This window comes from Mchenga conophoros, linkage group LG15, assembly GCF_057382185.1.
Source record: "Mchenga conophoros isolate Kocher_MC1m ecotype Shallow Benthic linkage group LG15, M_conophoros_male_GT1.1, whole genome shotgun sequence".
Taxonomy (NCBI): domain Eukaryota; kingdom Metazoa; phylum Chordata; class Actinopteri; order Cichliformes; family Cichlidae; genus Mchenga; species Mchenga conophoros.
In genome coordinates, this window is record NC_140540.1 from 41,042,707 (window position 1) to 41,067,125 (window position 24,419).

Genomic DNA, 24,419 nt, shown 5'->3' on the forward strand with positions numbered 1-24,419 from the left:
GATACTACTGTATTTATAATCATGATTACACATCACAGTTCAAAGTTATCTTTATTTATCAGTTTCTGGGTTATTTTAATGAACAACAGATGGAACGATATCGGGGACAGTCTTAAGTTTGTACTTTTGCCTTACAAGGATTATTTGCACATAGTCTGACCTCTACCTTTTGCATACATGCAAACACTGACTTGGATACTCATATTAAAAAGTTTCAATCACTGAAACAGTACATGTGAAAAAAATGACCAAAAGCAGAATAAGTCAACTTTAAAAGATTTTAAGATCACTTGGTAACAGCCAGAGTGTGTGGTGTTTGATGTTTAATGAAGCTGACGTCAGCACTGTAGCTGCCGGTGTGAAAAGCATTAAAAACAAAGTAACATCTGTGATAATCAAATTTCTGTCTGTACTTGTTTGAAGTATGTACAAAAACCAGATAATCAGACAGGGTCCAGTTTTTGCATTAAGTTGAAAATTGCAAATTACATTAAATTTTCTGGCGACAAAAAATTTGTTGTGACCAAATAGAACATTTAATACCTGAAAAAAGTTGCACACTGAACATGTTGTCATGTTTACCTTACAAGTACTTGAGTGAAATTAAAACCAGCAATATTTCCAGAACACTTACATTACTCCAAGTGCCTCAACCTTTACTGCAACAAACATTTCAGATGTTCAACCTCCATTTCAACAGTAACATTTGAGGATATCCTGCAAAACCAACAGCTGCAATATTAAAACACTAAAATAGATCCTCAGATTTGGACGAAGTAACATTCAGGTTATTTCAGTCGTCAAAATTTCCCAATGAAAGAGCAAAGCTTGAAATGTACAAAAAAAGCTACTTTAATCCAAAACTGAGAAAAAAAATATGGTGTTAACCTAAAACAATCCTCAGGTTTATTTAAATGGAACATTGACCCCCACCCCCTCTGCCTAAAACAAAAGCATCTAATGAAAGTCATGAAAAGCCTGTAAAAGTCTTTTGGATGAGTGAAGCTTCAAGCGCACAAAAAGGCATGCAAAAAGCAAAACATCGTTCACACACTTGAACCTGATCGCAGCTAGCAGTAAAAATCTGACCTTTATCTGATTTCATTTAATGGAAATGGTTGTTCTACAAATGGTCATATGTAACAGTAAAAAAGACAGTCAACAGCGTCCAGTGGGCAGTAAACGTCTCAGCTGTGGGGTAAAAAACAAAAAGCAAGGTTTGTGTCCATTCAGCGTGATGCATCCCCACGGTAACCAGTTCGTTTGTTACGCAAAACGTTTGTACAGCAGTCGGTATGTTAGTCCAGGCTCCGCTCCTCCTGCTGGACAGCAGTGCTCGCTGTTAGTACGACCGTTTTCCATGTTCAACTCCTACAAAGCAGAAAAAACAAGTTAAGTGATGGTTATCATTAATTAACCTAAAATGCATGTGTTTGAATGTGGGAGGGAGCTGGAACCCAGACAGAACCCACACTGGGGAGAACATGCAGACTCCACACACAAGAAACTAGCTGGACGATGGGAGTTGAACCCAGGACCTCTTTGCTGTAGAGGTGGCAGTGTTAAACCCTTTGTCACCTTACCACCAATAAAGTGGGTGTCTATTCACTCTGCATAATACAGTAAATAAATAATGAACATCTCCTGTGTGTCTTGATGCATGCTCAACCATCCAGGTAAGTCAGTCCCAAAAGTTGATTTTGTTATCTGGACGTTTTCAGTGGGAGAAACGTTTCGTCGCTGATCCAGGTGACGTCTTCAGTCTCAGCTGACTGCAGGTTTCAATCTTATAAACAGTACGTCTGCATAATGACTGAAACCAGCCCTCTGAAGGAACAATGGGCTGGGAGGTCAGTTTATGATCATTCAGATTCTCATGACCACTGATCAACATCTACAGACCAAAGATACATCTTTCGCCATCTTACAATGGTTTGATTGTAGCCATTCACCAACTCTATGAATGGTACTCATGGCCACTGATCAGTAGTTGTTGAGGCTGTTAAAATCTCCCAAATGGATAAAAAAAAACTGAAGAAATTTAACTAAAACAGTGACATAGATATATGTCACATGCAGATTAAGAGCTTACTTCCTTTAACAAAAGATGCAAAAGAAACTTGGTCATAATAATAATAAAGACATTTGAGTCTACTTTACAAAGCAAATACCAGAGCTCTGCGTTCCACTGAATTTACTTTTTCTTCACATTAAAAAACAATACAGAAAAAATACATGAAAAAAGTTCCACATATATTCAAACCTAAAAACTGTTTTTCTCTCAGAATAACTAAGTTTGCCAGATTAAATTCCATTTGCTTGAAACTTAGCAAATGGAATTTGATTTAGGACAACAGAAATGTGTAAAACAATGAAAATCTATGAAATCTCACGTTGTGGTGGTGGCAGATGGCTGCCTGTCCCCTAGCCTAGCTCTGCCGGAGCTTTCTTCCTGTTTAAAGGAAGTTTTTCTTTCCCACTGTCGCCTAGTTCCTGCTCATAGGGGCCGTTTGTTCTCTGTTTTTTCTGTATTTATGTAGGATCTTTACCTTACAGTGTAAAGCTCCTTGAGGCAACTGTTGTGATTTGGCACGATTTATATATAAAACTGAATTTAACCGAAGTGTCTAGCTCCACCCCAACATTTAAAGGACTCAAAAATTTAAAGGACTTATAATTTAAGGATGCTCTTTTCTACGGCTTTTCTGCAGCCTCTTCGTTGCAGTGAGCAACTCCAGCCAGCAGATGGAGAACTATTTATTTTGTGAGTGTGTGTCTTTCTTAATGAGAACTTAACCTGTGTGATGAACTATGGTATTTTAGTAACTGCAGATTCATGCAGACTTTTGTCATCATTTTATGTTGTTGCATATTATAATGACATGTTTAATCATTTATTTTACACCATTAATGAGTTTTTTCTGTTGAACGTTTTTTGCAAGTGACGATAGATCATTCATTTCCATGTTGTTACATTTTTAAGCAAAAGAGTTTCAATCTGTGTTTGTTGCAGGATGCCAGCTGGTAAATACTAAAGACATAAAAACTAACACACACACACACACACACACACAATAAATAAAACTAAAGTAAAATGAAAAATGTTTTTAACAATAAACTCTTAAGTGAAATAAGCAAATCTACTTAAACTCAACTTTAAATAATTTAGCAAAGATAAAACCAGGATGACTCCCTGCTACACCCTGTGCAGAACACGTTTGGGTGCAGCAGGTTGTTTAGGATCAGATTTGGCATCATGCATAAGGGATTAACATTGCAGTGAGACAGATGTGTAAGCATTGTTGCTACTCACAGGTTATCAGATGCAGAGCACTGCAGACAAGCAGCATCAGTGCAGGAATACCAGCAAACAGAGGAGCAGTGGAACTAGGGGCAGAGGTGGGGGCCCGTGGCTGTGTCAGCTGAGGAGCTTCAGATTTGGTCGCTGTACACTTCTGACTGTTAACACAAAAGCAGAGACAGAGTCAGAACTACCGCCTCATTCAGGAGAATCCCCCAATGATCAGTTTAGCTCACAGTGTGGACTCACAGCTGCTTCTGCACAGCCTGCTTGCTGGACTCACAGCCTTTGGTCTGAGCCTGAGCTGCCATCATGTTGCTCTCAGCAGCCTTCTGCAGACTCTCTGCAGCCTCGGTCTTATGAACGGCCTGGGTCAGGTTCTGCTCAAGGGTGTCAATTTGATCTGAGAACAGAAAACAGGGAAAGCTCCAGTGAATGCAAGGAACCATGCAAAAACAGATGAACCACACAAACAGCACACATACAGGATACTTCCAGATTCTGTTAAAAGGGGATTCTCCCTCCCCACTGTCGCCAAGTGCTTCCTTACATGGGATTGGCTGATAGCTGAGGTTATCTTATTATATTGTCTCACAACATAAAGGATCTTGAGAGGACTGCGGTTGGAAACAGGTGCTTTAAAAAAAATGTAGATCTGTGAAGTAGAAATAAAACTCCAAGTCTACGTTCTGCTTAGTTTTCTGGACCTGTAGACAGTTTTCCAACCCAGCAACAGTAACTAACCAATCCTACATTTGTTTTCTTGGGAACTCCTCAGTCCAGACACGCTTTGAGGGTTTGTCTCAGGTCTGCGCCTGCATTAGCTTATAAGGAAACATGGAGTGGTATCAGAGAGCCTCCAGTGGGAGCTATGTGAGGAATGACCTGTGCTGTGCTGCCAGCACTCGTCTTGTCTGGACTTTGACTTCGTCATTTGCAGAATGTTACTCAGGCTCAGTGAGATCATCATCATCAATCCTACAACCGGATTTTTTTTCTAGAGTTGTGTCATCATTTCACTTGTTTCCAACACACATTCATTTATTTCCTTTCATACTTAATTCTTTCCAACATTCCTCCACTTCCAAAAACCAGGCTCCTAAAGTCTTCTGCGAAACAGCAAAATTATTTCAGTATGTTTAAAAAAAGCAGCAACATCTAAAGCTGGAAAATGAACCTAAATCAGAAGCCTAAAAAACTGCAGCCCAAACCTGGTAAACAACAATTTTGACTTTGTAGCAAATCCCATCCTTCATAACAGCTGTAAAGTATGTGAACTTTTAAGTAACTTACCAGTTTAAATAAAGTTTGCATTATTAGGCATTTGGCTTATTTGACTGACAGGTAGCTAGAGACATAGGGGGCTGTAGCTGTAGGTTCATAGCAATGACTGTATAAAAGTTTTCTACAGTCATTGGTGCATAGATGGTGTAAAAGATGAAAGTAGCTACCTAACATCATCCATTTGTTTCGTTGAGTCTGATTCTGAGATTAGGTTTTTTCCCATTGACATCTTGGTTTCAAAAACCAGAAGTGACAAGAAGGCACGGGTCTGATTGTGAAACCGCTTCCTAATGGCCTGAGACTGGAAACTTGTAAGCCAATGAGCATTCTTAAATTTTAAGCGTAACTTAATTTTTTTTATTCAGTATGACTCAAATGCAGTTATGTGATAAATAGCATGGCTCGCTGAATAACTGTCCAAGACATCTGCACTTTGGTTTTGGTGAAAAACAATTAGTGGGGTTTTATTAGTCTGTTTAATACATACATACAGCGTTTGGTGCAAACAGAAAAATTTCAGGGATCAAAAGCACACATTTTAAACGAAAACACGCCCTGGCTACATGTTTTTTCCTAGTCCGATGTTTTGTGACTGATTTCTTCCACACTGATTTGTTCATATTAAATAGTGACTGATGTTTATCAGAGCAACCCTCTCCCTTCTAACACAATGCTCCTTTCATATCTCCTCCGTACAGGAATTTATTGTTTCCCTTCAACCGCTTGCTGCAGGAAGTCACCTCCATTAATGTATGTCTCCACTTCCCATCAGGCCGCTGTTCTTGCCCTGTTATTTTTTGAGATTCCTAGTCAAGAAAATTGCTTTCCTTCGTATGATAAAGATTAGTGTTTTATGGTACAGTATTAAAAAAAATCACTTAAACAATACAAAGAGTCCTTTAATGAAGTTTTAGTTTGACATCTGTTTTTTAATGAGCTCTTTTTAAAAAGGAACTACTTAAACCAAGTCCTGCTGCTTTGGTTCAAAACTCATAGTATGAACAGCTTTAAGAACTGATCTCATTGAACAAAAGTTAAGAATGTGAGTGCTGAGTTGACCAGCAGGAGAGAAGACATCTATGTGTCACCACAAAGTGGTGCCTCTGAACCTCAAACACTTTTTTAGTTTCATTTTCAGTTTACGATGAAACGAGACAAACAAGACTAAAGCAGATTATCTTTTGAGATGGTTATCTTATTTGTTGCCGTTTACTAGTTCAAACTGGTTTGACAAAGAAAAAATGCTGCTGTCATCCCTCTGACTACGCTATGGTTTTAGCATCTTTAGCTACCAGAAGTAGGCCCTCCAGGGCTAAATCAATAGGTTAAAATAAACACTGGGCACAGGTAATATTTTGGATCAGAATTTTTAAAAATGCATGTTTTCATTATCCAGGGTTAGAACATCTTAGATGACCCCATACTTAACTGATTAGTCAGTAATAGGTGGTTTGAATTAAGCTGCTGTGAAAGTGTTAATGACTAAACTTAATGACCAACCCAAAACCTTAGTCGATAGTGATTCTTTTCTGCATATTTGGTGTCCGGGACATTTTTACACTAAACATTAACATTACAGAGAATCCAGACATCATCTCCAAGACGCTCAGAAAGCCCAACTGCCTCAAAAACAAACAGATCTCCATGAGTGCAACTCTCAAAATGACAATATACAGACTTTACACCTGCTTAAAGAAATCCTACGTCACATATATACTACCAGACAAAACCTTGGACACACCTTCCAATTTCATGGTTTTGCTTTATTTTCATGACTATTTACATTGTAGATTCTCACTGAAGGCATCAAAATGAACACATGGAATTATGTAGTAAAAAAAGTGTGAAATAACTCAAAACTTTCCGTCCTTAGCTTTGATTACTGCCTTGCACTCTCTTGGCATTCTCTCAATGAGCTTCATGAGGTCGTCACCTGAAATGGTTTCCAACAGTCTTGAAGGAGTTCCCAGAGAGGCGGAGCGCTTGTCGGCCCTTTAGCCTTCACTTTGTGGTCCACCTCATCCGAAACCATCTTGATTGGGTTAAGGTCGGGTGACTGTGGAAGCCAGACCATCACTTCTTGGTCAGTTAGCTCTTACACAGCCTGGAGGTGTGTTTGGGGTCATTGTCCTGTTGTAATATTAATGATGGACTAATTAAACGGAAACTGGATGGGATGGCATGTTGCTACAGGATGCTGTGTTAGCCATGCTGGTTCAGTGTGCCACCTGCAAAGCCCCCCCCACACCATCAAACCTCCTCCTCCATGTTTCACAGTGGGAACTATGCATGTAGAGATCATCCATTCACCTTTTCTGCATCGCACAAAGACACCGCAGGTGGAACCAAAGATCTCAAATGTGGACTCATCAGACCAAAGCTCAGATTTCCTCTGGTCTAATGTCCACTCGTTGTGTTTCTTGGCCCAAACAAATCTCTTCTGCTTGTAGCTTTTCCTTAGTCTTGGTTTATCAGCAGCTATTTGACCACAAACGCCTGATTCACAGTCTCCTCTGAATAGTTGATGTAAAGATGTGTCAGCTACTGAAACACTCTGTGACATTTATCTGGGCTCTAATCTGAGCTGCTGCTAACTTGCGATTTCTGAGGCTGGTGAATTTATCCTCAGCAGCAGAGGTGACTCTTGGGCTTCCTTTCCTGGGGCGGTCCTCGTGTGATCATGTTTCGTTGTAGCGCTTGATGGTTCTGGTGGCTGCACTTGGGGACACATTTGAAATTTCGTGAATTTTCCGGACCGACCGACGTTGAGTTCTTAAAGTAATGATGAACTGTTGTTTCTCTCTACTTAGCAGATTGGTTCTTGCCATAATATGAATTATAACAATTGTTAAATAGGGTTGTCAGCTGTGCACCAACCTGCATAACACAACTGATGGTCCCACTCAAGGCAAAGAAATTCTACAAATGAACCCTGACAAGACACGGCTGTGAAGTAGAAACCATTTCAGGTGACTACATCATGAAGCTCACTGAGAGAAGGCGGCTACTTTAAGGAATATAAAATATAAAACATATCAATATCTTATCAATCTTTTCTTTGCTACATAATTCTATATATCTGGCTTCAAATATTTGATTTCTTCAGTATGTATCTACAATGTAGGAAGTAGTATAAATAAAGAAAAACCATTAAATGAGGAGGCGTGTCTGAACCTTTGACTGGTAGTTTATACACCAAAAACACCACAAAGTGAACCACTTGCCTCCCTGAGAGAATGTGCACAAAAGAGGAAGTGAAACATAAATGGTTCCTAAACTCAAAACCATGCAGAGCTTCCTGTTGTAACAGCTCAGTCGAAGGTTTTTTTTTACATAACTGTTTCATCAGCTTTAAAAGAATAACAAAGGATATGAAAGAACACCGATGGGCAGCTGTTTTACAGCGAGACATTGCCTGGCTTTGGAAAGAAAAACAAAACAACAAAAAATGATCTAATTAATTTTAGAAGCACCACACAATGCTGATGCAGTTCAACCATCAACCCTGCTGGTACTGAAATATCTCCAGCACTTGGATTCACACAGAATTTTGTAGTTTGTGTTGCTGCAAACAGCACAAAGAATCAAAGACAACTGTTGCACCAGGTTTTGGACCTGATCATTAGAGGAAACATGAAGATATGTAAGAGTTAAATTAAAATGCAGGTGTTGGAGTTTGTGACATGTTGAGCTGCTCTGTGAAGTCACTTCTGCCCTGCGAGCTGTTGGCATAGCGTTGTGATCCTTCAATACAGGGAAACCCACATTCCTCAGACCTGACGGGTCCCGCTGTTTGTTCTGAAAGTAATTACACCGGCAACAAAGGAACAATGCACCAGTGTTGTGTGTAAAGTTGCTACCTTGGCCAGGTTTTTATCTCAGAATTCCTGATAAAGTAAACATAAAAAAAGGAATAAATTCTACTGATGAGGCAAATCTACTGCGACAACGTACAGAAATGACCACAACACTGACAACGACATCCAGACAGAGTAATGGGTGCTTTAGGTGTTGAGACAACAACACCTACAACTTGGGCTGTTGCTGGTAATACCAGCCCTCCACTTCTTTTTGTTTTTTGACCGACCAATCGTGTATTTATTTACACTCTGTCCTCATGGCAACAGTGGAGGAAAATATGGCTAAGAATAGGGCCGGGGAAAAGTCTCCTTTCATGGCAGTGATGGAGTTTTTCCTACCTCTCAGCAGGCCGAGCTGAACAGTGAGGTTCGCTTCTTTCTGTCGCAGTTCCTCAATGTCCTCCTGCATGATGGTCATGTTCCTGTTCAGGAGGACCTGTAGAATGAATTAAACACACCCCAAAGGGAGAAGAAGAAAAAGAAACCTTGGTGTTACTGTGAGTTAACAGTTCTGTGCATTGCGTTAGTGTAATGTTTAGCTTTTCCTATCAATAATATTTCATTTTATATCACAAATCCCTTGATTTTAACAGCAAGATTTCTGACCGTGGTTCTGTCAACTATCAGCAACTTGTAGCAAGAGGGTCAGTGGTTAGTTTAAGACTACGCCCTTTTTTTCTTATGCCTCCATCATTATCAACCACATATTTTATATATATTGTAATAATTTAAAACTTACAGCAAAATTCTGATCAAAATCTGTAGGAAAACGATGCCACTGCTCACCTAATGGCCCGAGTACACATCACCCTGAGGCTACGATGGTGTGGACAAAAACATGCAGCTTCACTAACCACTGGGTGGCATCACCAGGGTTATGTCCATGTTTTGTGTAAATTTACCACAAACAGTTTATTGGTGGTAAGAATTCATTTCTAGTCATACAATAGGATTCATATTTAGATTTAGTGAGTTTAAAAAAGTTCCTGTCTGAGACATTGTTGACTTTCTGAGTATTGTGAGAGAAAGATTTCACTCGTTTATTTTCAAGAAGCTTTAAAGATGTGGGGCATTGATTAGGTGTGAGGAGCGTGTTCCAACTGCTCATCCACTTTGTCACAAGGTGCTTCCTCCTCTTAGGAGGCAAGTATGTGGGCGTAAACAAACCTCACAGGTGTTTTGGATCAAAGGAAGCAATGAACCAAGAAACTGACAAGTAGATGAACCGGGACTACCTCTACTAACTAGTCACTAGTCTTTCAGTAGAACTCAAATGTTCACAACCAGCATGACAAGTTGACAGGTTCTTTATGTGTAACAACTAGAACTGCTGCCTCACCAAGAGTCACGTTGCAGTTTGAATCTCTGTACATGCAGTAAAGATTTTAAAGTTTAACAAAAGATTTATTTGTTTGTAAACAACGTTTTTCATGAAGTTGATTCTTTCCAACAATTTTAATGTTTTTATATATATGATTAGTTAAACCTGTAAATCAGCTGCTAAAATGTGTGCTGGGTCTTCATGCCATCTCAGTGACTGTTGGGTTTGGCACACATCATGACTCAGACTCTCCAACTGAAGGTTTTCTGTTGCCTTCTTCCTGCTGTGTGATGGCAGGATTCCTCTTTGCTCTTTGGGAGCATGCAACATGAACATTTTGAGCAATTGAGAAAATTTGGCAAAGCTTAAGTCAGCAGTAGAAACATGAATTTAATTATGAACTTTTTTTCAGTAAAACAAATCTAGATATTTTGACTTCACATAAATAATATATAGCTAGGACTTTTTTGTTTTCTGTAATGAACAGAGCTTCTATGTGGCAACAACTCAGTGTTTCATATCATTTTTGGTACGACATCAACTTGGACCAAACTTTGTGTTCTCAGAGCTAAGCTGGTGACTGAAAGCAGGGCAGCGCTGGCTTTTAGAAGAATTCCTTTCATCACAGGCAACAGTTATTATTAGATGTAAAGGACCAGTCCAAACAAATCTCTCCATCCTGAGAGGCCTTTTAATGATACAATATAACATAATCTGTCCACTCAGACTTCACTGATAATGACACTGATGCTGTGCAGAGGCAGAGATCTTTATTACGTCAATCTCTTATCAATACTGGAGCATAAGGACAGGTTTCCAAAATCCCCCTATTGTTATCACAATGACTCCTCAGTATGTAAAGTGAGAACTTTCATGTTAGTTCTCAAACGTGAGAGAGTCCCAGATATAAACCTAGTGGGAGTGACCCCCCACAGAGGGACAAAAGGACCCCTGATGATCCTCTAATCGCCTGAGCCAAGGTGTGAAACTGGGTGTGGGTCCCAATCAGCCAGAGTTTCGGGTGAGCTCATTGTGAAACCTGGCCCCACCTTATCATGTGATTTCCTGAGGTCAGATGGCCCAGGATGTGAGTGGGTGTTAAGGCATCTGGGAAGACAAAACGCCAAGACACAAACTTAACAATGTGGTGTATGCGGTACAGTGCAGCGAGGAATGCCCAGACCTCTACATTGGAGAGACCAAACAGCCACTTCACAAGCGCATGGCACAACACAGAAGAGCCACCTCCACAGGACAAGACTCAGCAGTCCATCTGCATCTTAAGGTCAAAGGTCACTCTTTCGAGGATGCCAATGTTCACATTTTGGACAGATGGTTTGAAAGAGGAGTGAAAGAAGCATCTATGTCCACTGTGAGCGACCATCTTTGAACAGAGGCGGGGTTTACGACACCAACTCTCTGCCATCTATAATCCAGTTTTGAGATCCCTTCCCAGACGCCTTAACGCCCACTCACATCCTGGGCCATCTGACCTCAGGAATTCGCATGATAAGGTGGGGCCAGGTTTCACAATGAACACACCCGAAACTCTGGCTGATTGTGACCCACACCCAGTTTCCCACCTTGGCTCAGGCGACTAGAGGATCATCAGGGGGTCCTTTTGTCCCTCTGTGGGGGGTCACTCCCACTAGGTTTATATCTGGGACTCTCCACCATTTGACCTTAGAACTGAAGAAGCTTCTCGGATGAAGGTGAAACGTCTTCAAGCAACTTAAAGAAGTCCAGACGCTTTTCTTTGCAAGCTCCTTTGACTACGATGACCTGGATGACTGAGAACCTTCACAGACACGACTCAGGTTGATGGCGTTTCAGTGGTTCACTTTACCGTTTGATCAGTTTTTGGGTTTTTTCTTGTTTTCGTAGAACCTTTTTTGAAGGCTCGATGTAGGGATCTGGATTCCTTTCTGTTTGCTGTTCTTCTGCCCTCACAGCAGTGCTCCTTTCTGCTAACTGTGTGCTTTCTGATCTTTACCAATGTCTTAACATTCATACTGATTATTGATTTCTGATAGACAAGGAGTGCAAAAATGGTTCACGGGTAGGTGCTTCCAATGTTGCTGGTCTCATTGATAACTTTTACAGTAAAAAAAAAAAGTGCAATAACAATCACTTAAAGGAAGTTAATACCCAAGTCAAAAGACAAACATTACAGACAGCCTCAGCTGATTAACATGAAAACACACCAACTAAAATTGAACCCAGATCTCAAAATTTCACGTAACAACTGCAAATATCACATGTAGTCCAAACGTTTCACATCTGAGAGCTCAGAGCATGACTGGAAGGACTGAGCGACAGTTGTTCTTTACATGCAGAAAAGAAGAGCGTGTGTTTACGGCAGTGGAGTTTAACTGACACGTCCAGGCTTTTCCCTCGACAGAGGACGTTTTTGTCTTTCTTAATCCTGGAAAAAGGTTTTAGACAAATCCTAGGAAACTCCCACCTCTTACATTGTTGTTGCCTTTTTTTAACCAGTTTTTCTAATTAGATTTTCACTTACTCAGGTGCAGTTAACACTATTGCTTATTAGATGGCTAGAAGTAATGGTCATATAAGGTAACAGACTTTACTGCACGTCGCTCTGCACAGTCACACCCAAAGAACTAATCAGAATCAAGAAAAATCCAAGCACGGTGGAGTTACAGGTTTTGGACTTTCAGCATGAGTGCTGCAGGCTTTATGGAGCCAGAAAGGACTCGGATGGCGTTATCAGCCAGTGCTACCAAGTAGCCTCTGTTAGCAAGCCGCATCCATTTACTGGGTGGGTGTTTCATGCACACAGTCCTAAGTAACAAATACATAAAATATAAAACAAATAAATTAAAAAACACTACAATTTCATTTACTGTGAATTCAGCACAAACGTCTTGGACATGTTAGTAAAGTTAAGAATTATCTTTCAGATATCTCCTTTAAAAATCCTCCAAAAGGTCGTAAGTGTACTGGAGGAATTCCAGCTTTGGCCCCGTTGTTGTTAGATGCCCTCTGCATATTCACTGAATGTCCCGATTAACCAGCTGCAGTAATATAAGATAACCTTTCCTTTTTATAGACAGGTGAAATCTACATCAGAAGGATAGAGGTGGTGCAACTTTGTCAGGTCCCTTTGAAAACTTTGCATCCAAGGCTCAAAGCTTCTTAGGAGGATTTTGTTTGTTTGTTGTGCCTCACTTTTTACTTTTGCTTTCATTTGCTGGGAGGGTTTAGCCAGTACTTTGGGGTAAAACGAAACTCTTCACAATGGTAACCCTGTTTAGGTGGACTTTGCTAAAACTTTGTATGTCTGTGTGGGGATGCCACAGGAGACCTGCAAAAAGAAAAAGCCTGCACGGTTGACTTGACAGCATTAATTGCAGTGCTGGGGAAATGTTGATGAAGATAGTTGAGAATAACTGCTAACCTCTGAAAAGCAGCTGAAGGATATCTGACAGGATTTCTTCTACCAGCTTGAAGTTGAGCACAGGAAGCTGACAGGAAGGACAAAATAAACTTTGGTTTCTTTGGTACTTTCCAAAATGTCTGCTTTGTCAGTGTGGATGATCATCTTGCTATAATTCTCATAAACATGCATATTTAAGAGATCTTTGCTCATTGGCACTCAGCCCTAAAAGCAGCTTCAACATAAGATTCTGTTTCCTTGAGTTTCATTTTGCTTTTATGTTTGTGATGACCTGATTTGCGCACATCACAGTGGTGAGCATGTTTCTAGAAAAATGCTGCGTGTTTGTGCATGCATCCATTTCCATAATCTCAATAGCTGTGGATAGCTAGCAGCAATGACGCCTGCAACTACTTCAGCACAAAAATGTGTGCAGAAGCCAAACATTTTTACTGGATGAGTAGAAAAGTCAGAGTCAAGAGGGGAGAAGTTAGACTGAGGAAAAAGTAAGGAGCAGGCAGGGAGGGAGGAATGAAGGAGTGGAGAGTGGGAGTGAGTCAGGACGAACCACAGGAGGAGGGAGAGAGAAGGCAAACACTCATTTTTTCCAACCAGCGACTCTCAGAATACAGAGTTGGAAATGTTGGAAGCAACTGAATGCCTCTTATCCTATAAACACTGAGTCAAGCCTGCAGGGAGGAAAAAAGTTGTTGTACGCGAAGGAAAATCAGGTCTCCCAAAGTGGAAAGAGTTGAGCAAAGAGGAGGAGAGAATCCCACTCTGTTCATATCTGAGCTCATTTTCACACTCAGAGAAATCCTTGTTGCATCAAACTCAGCTCTGCACCGTCACTGTGGATATTTCACATTTTGACTCCTAAACATGCCAAACTCTGGTCTCCGTCTACCCTCTCTGATGACATTTATTGATATGTCTCAGCGTTTTTTCTTTTTGAGGACAGATGGAAGCCATTAGTGTTTTGGTGAGGTGGGTGGGGCAGCTTTGGTTTCAATTTTGCAAGCTGGATTAAAAAAAGATGCTATTTTCAGTATCAGTATTAAGTTTGTAATTTAAGTCAAACTATCATTCTTGGGAGCTTCCAGTGCATGCTGGGAAGTCTGCTGATGTTTGGGACTCATTGTGAGTTAAGCACAACTTCAGCTTCAGTCTAAAGCTGGCAAGAATAAAAAACTGAGGTGAATCTAATGCATTTCTATTTGGCTCTTTGCAGTGTCGACCGTATGACCGTAGGTTCTGTTGGTGGTTGTGATGAAAGGAACCAATCAAAAAGGTTTTGACTTTTATTCCCGCAGTATCAAAGATAAAGAGAGCGTTTTTTTAAACCGGTTTAAAAGTCTAAAAAGTGAAAGGAGCATATTAGTCATTTAATTTAGTTGAAATTTGCCACCGAAACATCCACCTTTCCCCCCTTTCTACTTTGTGGAGCCTAGCTATGCCAGCTATCAAAGGGCAAGAGGCAGGTATGCCCTTCAGACAAATATTCCCACTAACATTCAATTAGGAATCATCATTAAACTGTGGGAGGAAGCAGGAGTACCCGGAGATGAGTAGCGCATGAACCTCCACACAGGAACACGGGACCTTCTTGGTGTACGAGAACAGTGCTAACCACTGTAGCAGCAGGCCAACCTACACAACATACTTCTATTAAAAAAGACGTAGAGCTTTTTAATTGTCGTGCACATGATATGGCAGGATAATATTTAGTAATTTGTTCATGTGCATATGACTGCAATGTTGCAGCTGAAAATTATTATAATGTCTTAGATACAATAAGAAGCTTCTGAAGGGTTTGTGGAGTTAAGGGTGTAGTAAGGCCAACCGACCATCGTGCAAACTAACCTCAAAGAAAATTACTCGTTGGTCCAACGATATATGAACATTTTCTAATATGAAGCAAAGGCTGGCTCACCATTTTAATGAAACAACCATACTATGCAAAGATAGGTACAGCAGGAGGGGAGCTTTGCATGGCTCTGATAACTGATCCAACTGGTGCTCTGTTATTCTATTCTATTCTTTTCTATTTCTTCAACTAAGTCTACATCATTGTAAACTACATAATCAGTCTGACATAAATGCCACCCATGGGTAGCAGAGGAGGTGCTGAAATGATAAATAAATGACTGAACTCACGTTTTCCTGCCGGCACTCCTCCAGTGTGACGTTGGTGGTATTGAGTTGGCCCAGGAGCACCAGGTTCTCAGCTCTCTGTTGCTCTGTCTTCCTCCTTTCCTCCAACACCATCCTCTCCAGAGCTTCTTTGTTCTTGTTATACACCACCTTTGCCCCTTCCATCTTCTCGGTGACCTCCTGCAGCTCGGCGCGGCATTGGGCTGCGCCTTTCATGTCGGGAGATGTCGCCCACACCACGATCACGATGAGAGAGATGATGGACCAGAGCGCCAGCAGGGCAATCACCACACTCTTTACCATCTGGGAGGACTTGGAGGCGGCCGCCATCGGGGGGATTGGAGGCTATGAAAATGATGACAACGATGAAGAACGGTGGAGAACGGTGGAGCAGCTGCTCTCAGTAAGTCTCTCAGGTTGAAGTGAGCTGGAGTTTCCCTTCAGGCTGGGCAGGGACACAGGGAGGGGCTCCCTCACACGATGACAGGAGGACGGCAAACCTCACCATCTCCACCCCCAGGAACCATCCCACCCTGAACCTCGTCCTCCTTCTCTGTGTCGGTGTTATCAAACCCAGAGAGCATGCAGCGATCAACAGGAAAGTTACAACATCAGAGTGAAGCCAGCAGAGTTTAACACTCACACAGAGCTAAGTTGGAAAGTTACATGTAAAGAGAGAGGGAGGGTGTCTGTGGGTGTGTGGGTGTGTGGGTGTGTGTCGAACACTGAAGCTTTCTGTTTCTATTTCCCAGCTTGCCAGTGATGATCTTGGATGAACTCAAACTGCAAATATGCTCCAGGCAGAGAAATGAAACTCAGAAAAGAGAAACAGAGAAAAGAAAGACAAAGAAACGCAGCATCAGAAAGAAAACCTACTTTACAGCCGCATTCATGTTTTCATGCCAGCTGCTGGCACGTAGATCCCACAAGCCCCACCCTCTGATTCACAAGACCACAGCCCCCAATGCCCACCATGTCTACCTTCGCTGTGATTGGCTCAGGGGCAACAGTCTCTGTGGTTTAGCCAAACATCTTTTTAAACATCTGTAACTCCTACCAGGAGCTTTAAGGGACCCTGGTCCAGCTGTGGCTCCATGTCCCTGAATCACCTAGGGTTAGCCACTCCTTTAACAACACCCACCTACCCCACCCCGTCAGGACAGAGTTTTCAGGGATGGAGCCAAACACATGCAAGTTGTTTTCATAAAGAAGCCAGTGGATAATACTTCTCAGCAGCGTCTGCAGAATAGATGAAACAGGGAGACTTACTGAAAGCAAAGAGCCTTAAGACCAAACAACACTCACTTCTGGTAAATGGACCAGCTGCTCACAGCTGGAAAACACCAAACTATTGTTGCTGATGGGAGAGCTTTAAAGAGATTTTAGAATCAAAATGCATTACAGCTTAAATAAAAATGCTTCTTTTTTCAAATCTAACTGGAAATAACATTCATTTTCCTGTCCAAACAATAATGCACTGACCTCTGCCTTTAGTTCTGTGTTTGCTAACTGCTCTGACAGATAAACAGTTAGTGTAGTGAAGGTGTCCTGGGCCAAGTCCATAAATAGCAGAGAAAAACAGTGAGCAGGAAACAGTGGCTTTCTGCCATCATTGTCAATGATAAATATGCCTGTTCATCAGCACAGCTGCCATAGTGCTGGGTGGTTGAGTGCATCTATGAGGAGCGACAGCTGTACACAAAATCGGTTGCTGTACAATTTCAGCTCATTTTCAACCAGGTTGGTTTGTTTCAATCCTTTAATTATATTCATTATACAGGATGCTTTAGTTTAACATGCACATTTTCATACTGAAAAATAATCCCATTGTTATTATTCTGCAGGTGTTTGTGTATCCTTCAGTTAAATAGAGAAAACCGACTGAAAAATATAAAATATGTTTCTCTACAATTCACACCAATCGACTGTCCCATTAGAATTAGTTTTCAAACGAGAGCTGCGACTCATTTAGTCACATCAGAGCTACAGTCCAGTTTTAACTTCTTTTATAGAAATCGAGACTCAAAGGAAGTCAAGTTTAACAATGCTGTGGACCTCTGCATGCTTCGATAGCTACAATTCAGTTACACTAGTTAATTATATGTTAGTGCCATGAAAAAGATATTTACATTCACAGGTTTAGTTCATTTAGGGCTCCAAAAATATTAAATATACAAGGATGCAGAACAGTTGAGAGCACCAACCTTTCACTTTGGAGAAGCTGAAACTGATTATTTTTCTTGATTAAAGCAATAAATCATTCATTAAAATTACCGTATGTTTTTCTCATTTTGCCATCCTGAATGCAGGTTTTCAAAATCACCGTTTAAACTAAGAAACAGAGTAGCTATCACTTTAGCCAAATGGTGTGTATACCTTAAAATATGAACCACCTGCAAACACAAAACTATCTGAATTCTTCAAACCTTCAAAAGCTGCAGCAAAAGCCAACAGGAAATGTTTAATCAGCATCACTTTCTTGCCACCATATAAAGATTTGTGAACCGATTCAATTCTTTTTATTTATATAGGACCAATCACAACATCGGTCTCCTCGAGGGGCTTCGTGTTGTTAGGTAAAGACCCAATAATGCAGAGAAAACATGAGAACAGAGAAAGAAAACACTCCTCTGTTCTCAGATCTGATGTTTTTGGCTTGAAGGCAGACAGCCAGCTGACCTCTGACCCTCCTTTCTACTGTCCAAACAGAGGAAGTGCTGTGCATTCAGATGAGGTCAGGGGTTAACCGCACTCTCACACAGCATGGCAATACTAAGCCAAGACCGGAAATAATATGTCCATGATTGTATTTTTTAAATTAAATTAAGATAAGATAAGATAAGATAAGATAACCTTTATTAGTCCCACACGTGGGAAATTTGTTTTGTCACAGCAGGAAGTGGACAGTGCAAAAGTTATGACGCAAAAATTAGAATACAATAAGAATAAATACAGTACACAACTGTACAGAATAGAATAAAATAAAATAAACATACAATAAGATAAGAATAGAATACAAATACAAATACTATATACAACTGAGTAAAAATACAACCCTCTAGTTCCATATGATGAGAGTACTGGATACACGGTGTTGTACTCCGTCACTCTGGGATAATCTAAATGTGAATTTTGTCTTATGAATCAAGTGCCTTATATTTGTTATTTATTGATGGTGCAGCAGTATTAACCAATGATAGAAACGTGGCGGTCAGAGACATGGTCGCATCAACTCAAACCTACAATTTTAAACTTCTTTAAAACCTTCTTTGAAATCTAAATGCATTTTAACATGTAGTTTCTAATAAGGTTCAGGTTGTTTTCCTCCCTTTCCTGGAAACGAGATGAGCCGATCAGTGCCACACATCCACAGTCGCTCTGATGGCCGCTTGGTGTTGGTGTCAAAAGTGAATCAATCTCCACTGACTCTGATTTTAAAATACAAAACTTTACAGCACAAATGAACACGTTTAAAGTTTAGTGCAAAAGCAGTCTCAGCAAAGTGAGCTAATTCAAACCAGGAACAGTGGTGCTGATGTTAGCAGCAGATATACCAAAAACAGAGGCTTAAGAGGAGGAGCAGCTAATCTACTCATCAATCCCGAGCTCTCCCTGTCTGCCAAAGCAACCTTGAATGTTGCTGAACCCTGAAATGCCCCCAATCCACCAGGAGTGTGAGCGTGTGCTTGGATGAATGTGTGTGTGAATGTGTGGGTGACTCAGGTAAACTAAAACAGTGTCATGTTGTCACACTTCCTGCTGGCTGTGTGTTAGTGGCTTCATATTCCAGCTTACCAATAAAAGCAGTGCTGTGCTCTGCAGCTGATTGTGTTGTCCAAAAACAACCAAAGTTTTCATTTCTGTTTCTAATTGTTTTGTTCAGCGTTGTGTTACTGCTGACACTAAGACATCACTAATGAGATAATGTGGTTCAGTTTAACAGAACGCATAAGAATCCAGCATGTCAGACAGTGAGTGAAGTACTGTCGCTTTGTGAGGAGAGATTTGTGCAACCCCTTGCACAAGCTCAGATTTGAAACAAGTTGTTTTTGGCTTGTGACAGTCTCCAGTCCCTGTGTGCCCTTTGAGGCTTCATCATCTCATGATTTCATACCTCGGACTGATTCCGAAGCAGTGATGATTTTACAGCACCACCTGCTGGAAGATCACATACTCTACACCTTCAAACTCCCAACACAGACAAGAGTTCAATAATTATTCATGGTATTATTTTATACACACTGTGATCATTTAACAAAATTCTGTTAAAATTATATTTTAAAAAAATTGTGACCATCAATAGTGATCTGTGTATTCGTTCAGTTTCTGGGCCTTCAGCTGGCACTGCAATAAAAACAGGCATGATTCTGTGGTGAAAATGACTGAATGGGCTCCAGAACACTTCATTGTTTGTGAACACAGTTCACCATGCCATCGATAAATGCAGGTTAAAGTTCTATCATGGAAAGAAGAAGCCATTTGTTACCAGAAATGCGTCCTTCCTCTCTGGGCCAAAGCTCGTTTAAAATGTGGGGAAGTAGAAACCTGTTCTATGGTCAGAAGAATCGAGATTTGTAATTCTGTTTGTAAAACATGCATGCTGCATCCATCGAGGTAAAGGTCAGAGAAAGAGACCATATGGCTTGTTATCAGCACTCAGTCCACAGCCCGTATCTTTGTTGGTATAGGGGTGCATTAGTGCAGCGGTCCCCAACCCCCGGGCTTCGGACCGGTACAGGTGTTGTGCCAAACTAGGTATCCCCGACAGAATTTGTTTCCCCTGCGTAGGGAGCACACGCTGGACTGTCCAAATCACGGACAAACAGTATCCCACATTGTTGATTTTTCGTTTACAAACACTTCTTATAATGACTAACTGCTCCTGACATTTTTGAGATGTTAGCTCTTTATACAACGAAGTTATAGTGGGATACAAATAATATCAGGCTGGTCCTGCCACAATTTGTTCCCCCTGTGTAAATCACGGACAAACAGGATCCCACATTGTTGATTTTTTGTTCACAAACACTTCTTATTATGACGCATTACTCCTGAAACTTTGGAGGATTTAGCTCTTTATATAGTGAAGTTACAGGAGAATAAAAATATTTATCAGCCAAAATGTTAATGGTTTATTAAAATAATCCCATCTGATACCTCGTGAGCAATAAATATATAATTTTCTGTTGTAACCTTCAAACTGAATGGTAACGTAACGATACTAATTTTTCACTTTTTCACAAAATGAAAACATCAGTACTTCCTGCATACTCCCAGCACAGGGGAAACAAATTATGTTGGGGATACCTACTTTGGGACACCGGTCTGTGAAAATATTGTCGGGCATAAACCGGTCCGTGGCGCAAAAAAGGTTGGAGACCGCTGCATTAGTGCATATGGAACTGGCAGCTTGCACGTCTAGATAAGCATGATCAGTGCTGAAAGGTGTGCAGAGCAATATATGCTGTCATGTCTGTGAAGGTTCTCAGTCATCCAGGTCATTGTAGTCAAAGGAGCTTGCAAAGAAAAGCGTCAGGACTTTTAACCTCTCATCCGAGAAGCTTCTTCAGTTCTAAGGTCAAATGGGTTGGGGTTTGACTGAACCAAAGCTTAGTGTTTTTATCACCTTTAATATTGTAGCAATACCTCGGATGGGCTTTTTTCTGTTTTTGCAGCTTAAGATTGGCTTGTTTCACCCATGGAGAGCTCCTTTGACTGTTATCGGTTCACCGCATAATCTTCCAAATGCAAACACAACACCTCAAATCAACTCTTTCAAGCCTTTTATCTGCTCAATTGATAATGACATAACAAAGGAATTCCTCACAGCTGCCCATGAAATATTCTTTGAGTCAGTTGTCTAATTACTTTCGGCGCCTTTAAAAAGAGGGTAGCACATGTTAGGGAGCTGAAACTCCTAAACCCTGCATCAAACTGAAATGTGGATAGCCCCAAACGAAGGCTGAGAGTTATGTCCATGTCCGTTATATGTTTCAGTCGACAGGTAAAAAAACAAACTTGTGTCAGTGTCCAAATATATCTGGACCTAACTATGTTAAATGTTAAAAGTATGTCTCTTCTGATTAGTACAAAACCTTCTTTGAAATATCTTGAAATTTTCAGCATTTTTTTTAAATGTAGCTAACATATGAATGAAGTGTTACCACATTTACATACATGAGAACTAAAGGTCTCACATGAGGGAAAAACATCCAGCGTTCACATACTGAGCCATGTGTTGTTATCCGTTAGTCTTGTTTTGAAACACTCTGCTGGTTTCACAGCAGCAGCAGTCAGTTGATGATGGAGTCTCTGCTGGTCCGGGTGATCCTGCTCGCTCTCAGTGGTGAGTTCTACTTTCTGTCTTTTCTGTCGTCAATTAATGAATTCAAATTCACACTTCACTGACTCACCGACTTTAAAACTGGATGTTTAACGAAGACGCTGTCGACAGGCTGAAGCTCTGTTCGCCACTTTAGGCCAATTTAAAAGGATTTTATGGTGAAAATCTGTTCAAAATGAAGCTTCCTGTGTGCAGGATTAAGAGATTAGAGTGCAAAAGAGAAAATGTTTATTGGCTTACAGACTTACAGGTTTGATTGAATAAACATTCATTAAAAATTAATTTAGAAGGTTTTCCTCTGTTTTAAATCTTGGTCAAACAAACTAAACGCTGATGTTGTTTAAAGTTGAATGCAAAGAAAACAGGCACATTTTTTAATACGTTTCCAAAAGGTTAAAGTTTTTGATCATAATGGTAATATTTTGAGATTTTTTTTAACATACTTTAATTTTTAAGCTATTTTCTTCTTTAACATTTATTCAACAAATCTGGACCCAAACATTTCTGATTTTATGACATGTTATAACATTTTTTCCCATGTTAATTTTTTATTTTTAACACTCACTTTGTAGGTTTTGATTTTCCACTACAAGCTTTTTTTACGTGTTCATATTACTGTACACAACATTTCAGTATGTGAGGAATATCAAACGCTTTGATGTTGTTCATGTAAAGGTTTACAGAACCACGCAGCTGTCGATCCCTCATCGACCATCCAGGTGAGGCTTGGAGAGAACGCCACCCTGCAGTGCCCTCTGCTGGACACCTCCAATTTCACCATGCTCACCACCACCACTGCCCCGACCGCGCCCACCACCCTCAGCTGGTACAGGAAAGCACCAGGACAGGGACCACAGCTCCTTGTCTCCTTCAGGTCTATGGATAGACTCAAACTGAAATACGGCAACGGTGTTCCCCGCAGTAAAGTCTCTATAGCGGCCGATGGCTCACTGGTGGTGCAAGGCTCCAAGCAGAGCGACTCGGCGGTTTATTACTGTGGAATCAGCCGGGGAGATGACCGGAAGAAGGAACCAAGGCCACGGAGCCGCAGAAGGAAATAATGTCAGGAGTGAGGATCGGCTTTACTTGGCTGCTTGTTCAGACTGTTTCTCTGCTCTTCTTCAGTTCCCCTCATTTTTAAGCCTCATCTTTGAACATCATACGCAGAAGAATATCTGCACCCCATCTCACAGTTTAATAAATGTGCTTTTTTTGTGCAGTGACTGAAAACAGTGAGCTTACATGTACAACGGCCAAGTTTCTGAGATTTTTAATTAACTTGTGTTTGAATTAAGAGTGATTTAAAGGCTGTGCTTTTTCAATATCCATGCGCTCTCACAGTCCGGCCAAATGAAGGTGTTGCTGTAAAGGTATTTGCTTTGTGGCACTACTTTTTCTTTCCCCACCATTTCTGCTGGCAGATTTATTGCTAGATTATAGCATCAGCAAAGCTAAAAATGCATAAATAAAAACTGCCTTTCTTGTACATTGCAGTACGCTATCTTTTCTTTGATTCTGTCTTTGCCAAATACAGGAAACACACTTGTTCACCCAGCAAGAATGCTTGCTTCCTGTTGATACCTTCCATAATAAAAACTGTTGATCCAAACATAGTTTCAGCCTTGTGTGCCTGTTGTTGTGTCCTGTCTCTTCCCTGAACTCCTCTGCCACCCATTTCCCCTGAGAAACCATTGCACAGCTGCAGCAGTTAGCCAGGCTGTGTTTGGTCGGTGAATGTGCTCTGACAGCAGTGATGTGGTTTTGTTGGTGTCTACTGTGTTTTCAGCATAATTTAGTTGTTTGTGTGTGTGTGTGTGTGTGTGTGTTTTGATTTGGTGGATATGAACGTTCCCTTTCACTCCTGCTATTGTCCTTCTGTCACACTCCACCCTGTCTGCACGTTCCTCTTCACCTCTCCTGTGAATTGACTGCTGCTTTGGATGGCTGACCCCAGGTACTTAAACTCATCCACCTTCACCACCTGTGCTCTGTGCAGCTTCACTGTTATACCTTTTTCTCATTCACAGATGTGTGCTGTAATACCAGGACATTTCATTCCTTTTACTTACAGGCTTTCTTCTACCTGCTCTTTGCTGTTGTTACAGATCACAGTATCATCTGCAAACATATAGTTCACAGAGACTGTTGTCTGACCTCATCTGTCAACCTGTTCATCATCACCACTGCAAACAAGAAGCAGCTCAGAGTTGAGCCTTGGTGTAAAGTCAAAGCCTTCTGTCACTCTTACTGCACACCTCAGTGCTGCCTCTGCACAACCTTCATGTACTTCTCTGCCACTCCTAAATTTATACCATGAATGTCGAGGTTATCTGAAAGTTTTTTATAATCTCTTTTATATTAATAATATGCACAGGGAAACACATGTAACAACATTTTTTGACCTAATGAAGAATAGTTTAAAAAAAAGAGTTATTAGTTATTAAAGTAAAAAACTTCTCATTAGTAAGCAGAAACCTCTAGAGCTTGTCAAAATCTGACGCACCTCATATCATTAAATATCTAACCATATATATTTTACATTATTAAAATTGAAAATACAGATAAAGCATGACTTAAAGATTCATTGCTACAACTTACTTTTCACCCTTCTATTGTCCTTGAATTAAGGACAGCCTGCCTCTGTGCCATGGGGGCATGTAGGCCAGCTTAACTTGAGATTTATTTCTTCTTTAACCTAAACGTTTCACATTTAAAGCTCGAACCCAAGTGACTGAAAAATAGCTGTGATGTCATAA

The 24,419-nt window shown here is 40.7% G+C and overlaps 2 protein-coding genes across 2 annotated transcripts; one reads left to right on the forward strand and one right to left on the reverse strand.

The window, feature by feature from the left end:
- Positions 1-32: 32 nt before the first annotated feature.
- On the reverse strand, positions 33-15,979 carry LOC146558956 (uncharacterized). The gene is made up of 5 exons (XM_085247130.1): positions 15,324-15,979; positions 8,785-8,881; positions 3,551-3,704; positions 3,314-3,459; positions 33-1,371 (listed from the first exon to the last, which is right to left on the reverse strand). Coding segments are annotated over exons 1-5 (726 nt in total). The 5' UTR covers positions 15,651-15,979; the 3' UTR covers positions 33-1,369.
- Positions 15,980-16,998: 1,019 nt separating this feature from the next.
- sid1 (secreted immunoglobulin domain 1) lies at positions 16,999-23,263 on the forward strand. The gene is made up of 3 exons (XM_085247542.1): positions 16,999-17,060; positions 21,605-21,666; positions 22,339-23,263. Exons 1-3 carry the CDS (start codon positions 16,999-17,001, stop codon positions 22,722-22,724), a joined length of 510 nt encoding a protein of 169 aa, XP_085103668.1. The 3' UTR covers positions 22,725-23,263.
- The last annotated feature ends 1,156 nt before the right edge of the window (positions 23,264-24,419 follow it).

Coding starts and splice junctions, on each gene's coding strand:
- LOC146558956 (XM_085247130.1), bottom strand. CDS start 15,650: ATGGCGGCCGCCTCCAAGTCCTCCCAGATGGTAAAGAGTGTGGTGATT. Junction 3,705..8,784: donor TCAGCTCGGCCTGCTGAGAG/GTAGGAAAAACT, acceptor TTCTGTTCTCAG/ATCAAATTGACACCCTTGAG. Junction 3,460..3,550: donor CAGGCTGTGCAGAAGCAGCT/GTGAGTCCACAC, acceptor TTGTGTTAACAG/TCAGAAGTGTACAGCGACCA.
- sid1 (XM_085247542.1), top strand. CDS start 16,999: ATGAGGAGCGACAGCTGTACACAAAATCGGTTGCTGTACAATTTCAGC. Junction 17,061..21,604: donor TTCAGCTCATTTTCAACCAG/GTTGGTTTGTTT, acceptor CTGGTTTCACAG/CAGCAGCAGTCAGTTGATGA. Junction 21,667..22,338: donor GATCCTGCTCGCTCTCAGTG/GTGAGTTCTACT, acceptor GTTCATGTAAAG/GTTTACAGAACCACGCAGCT.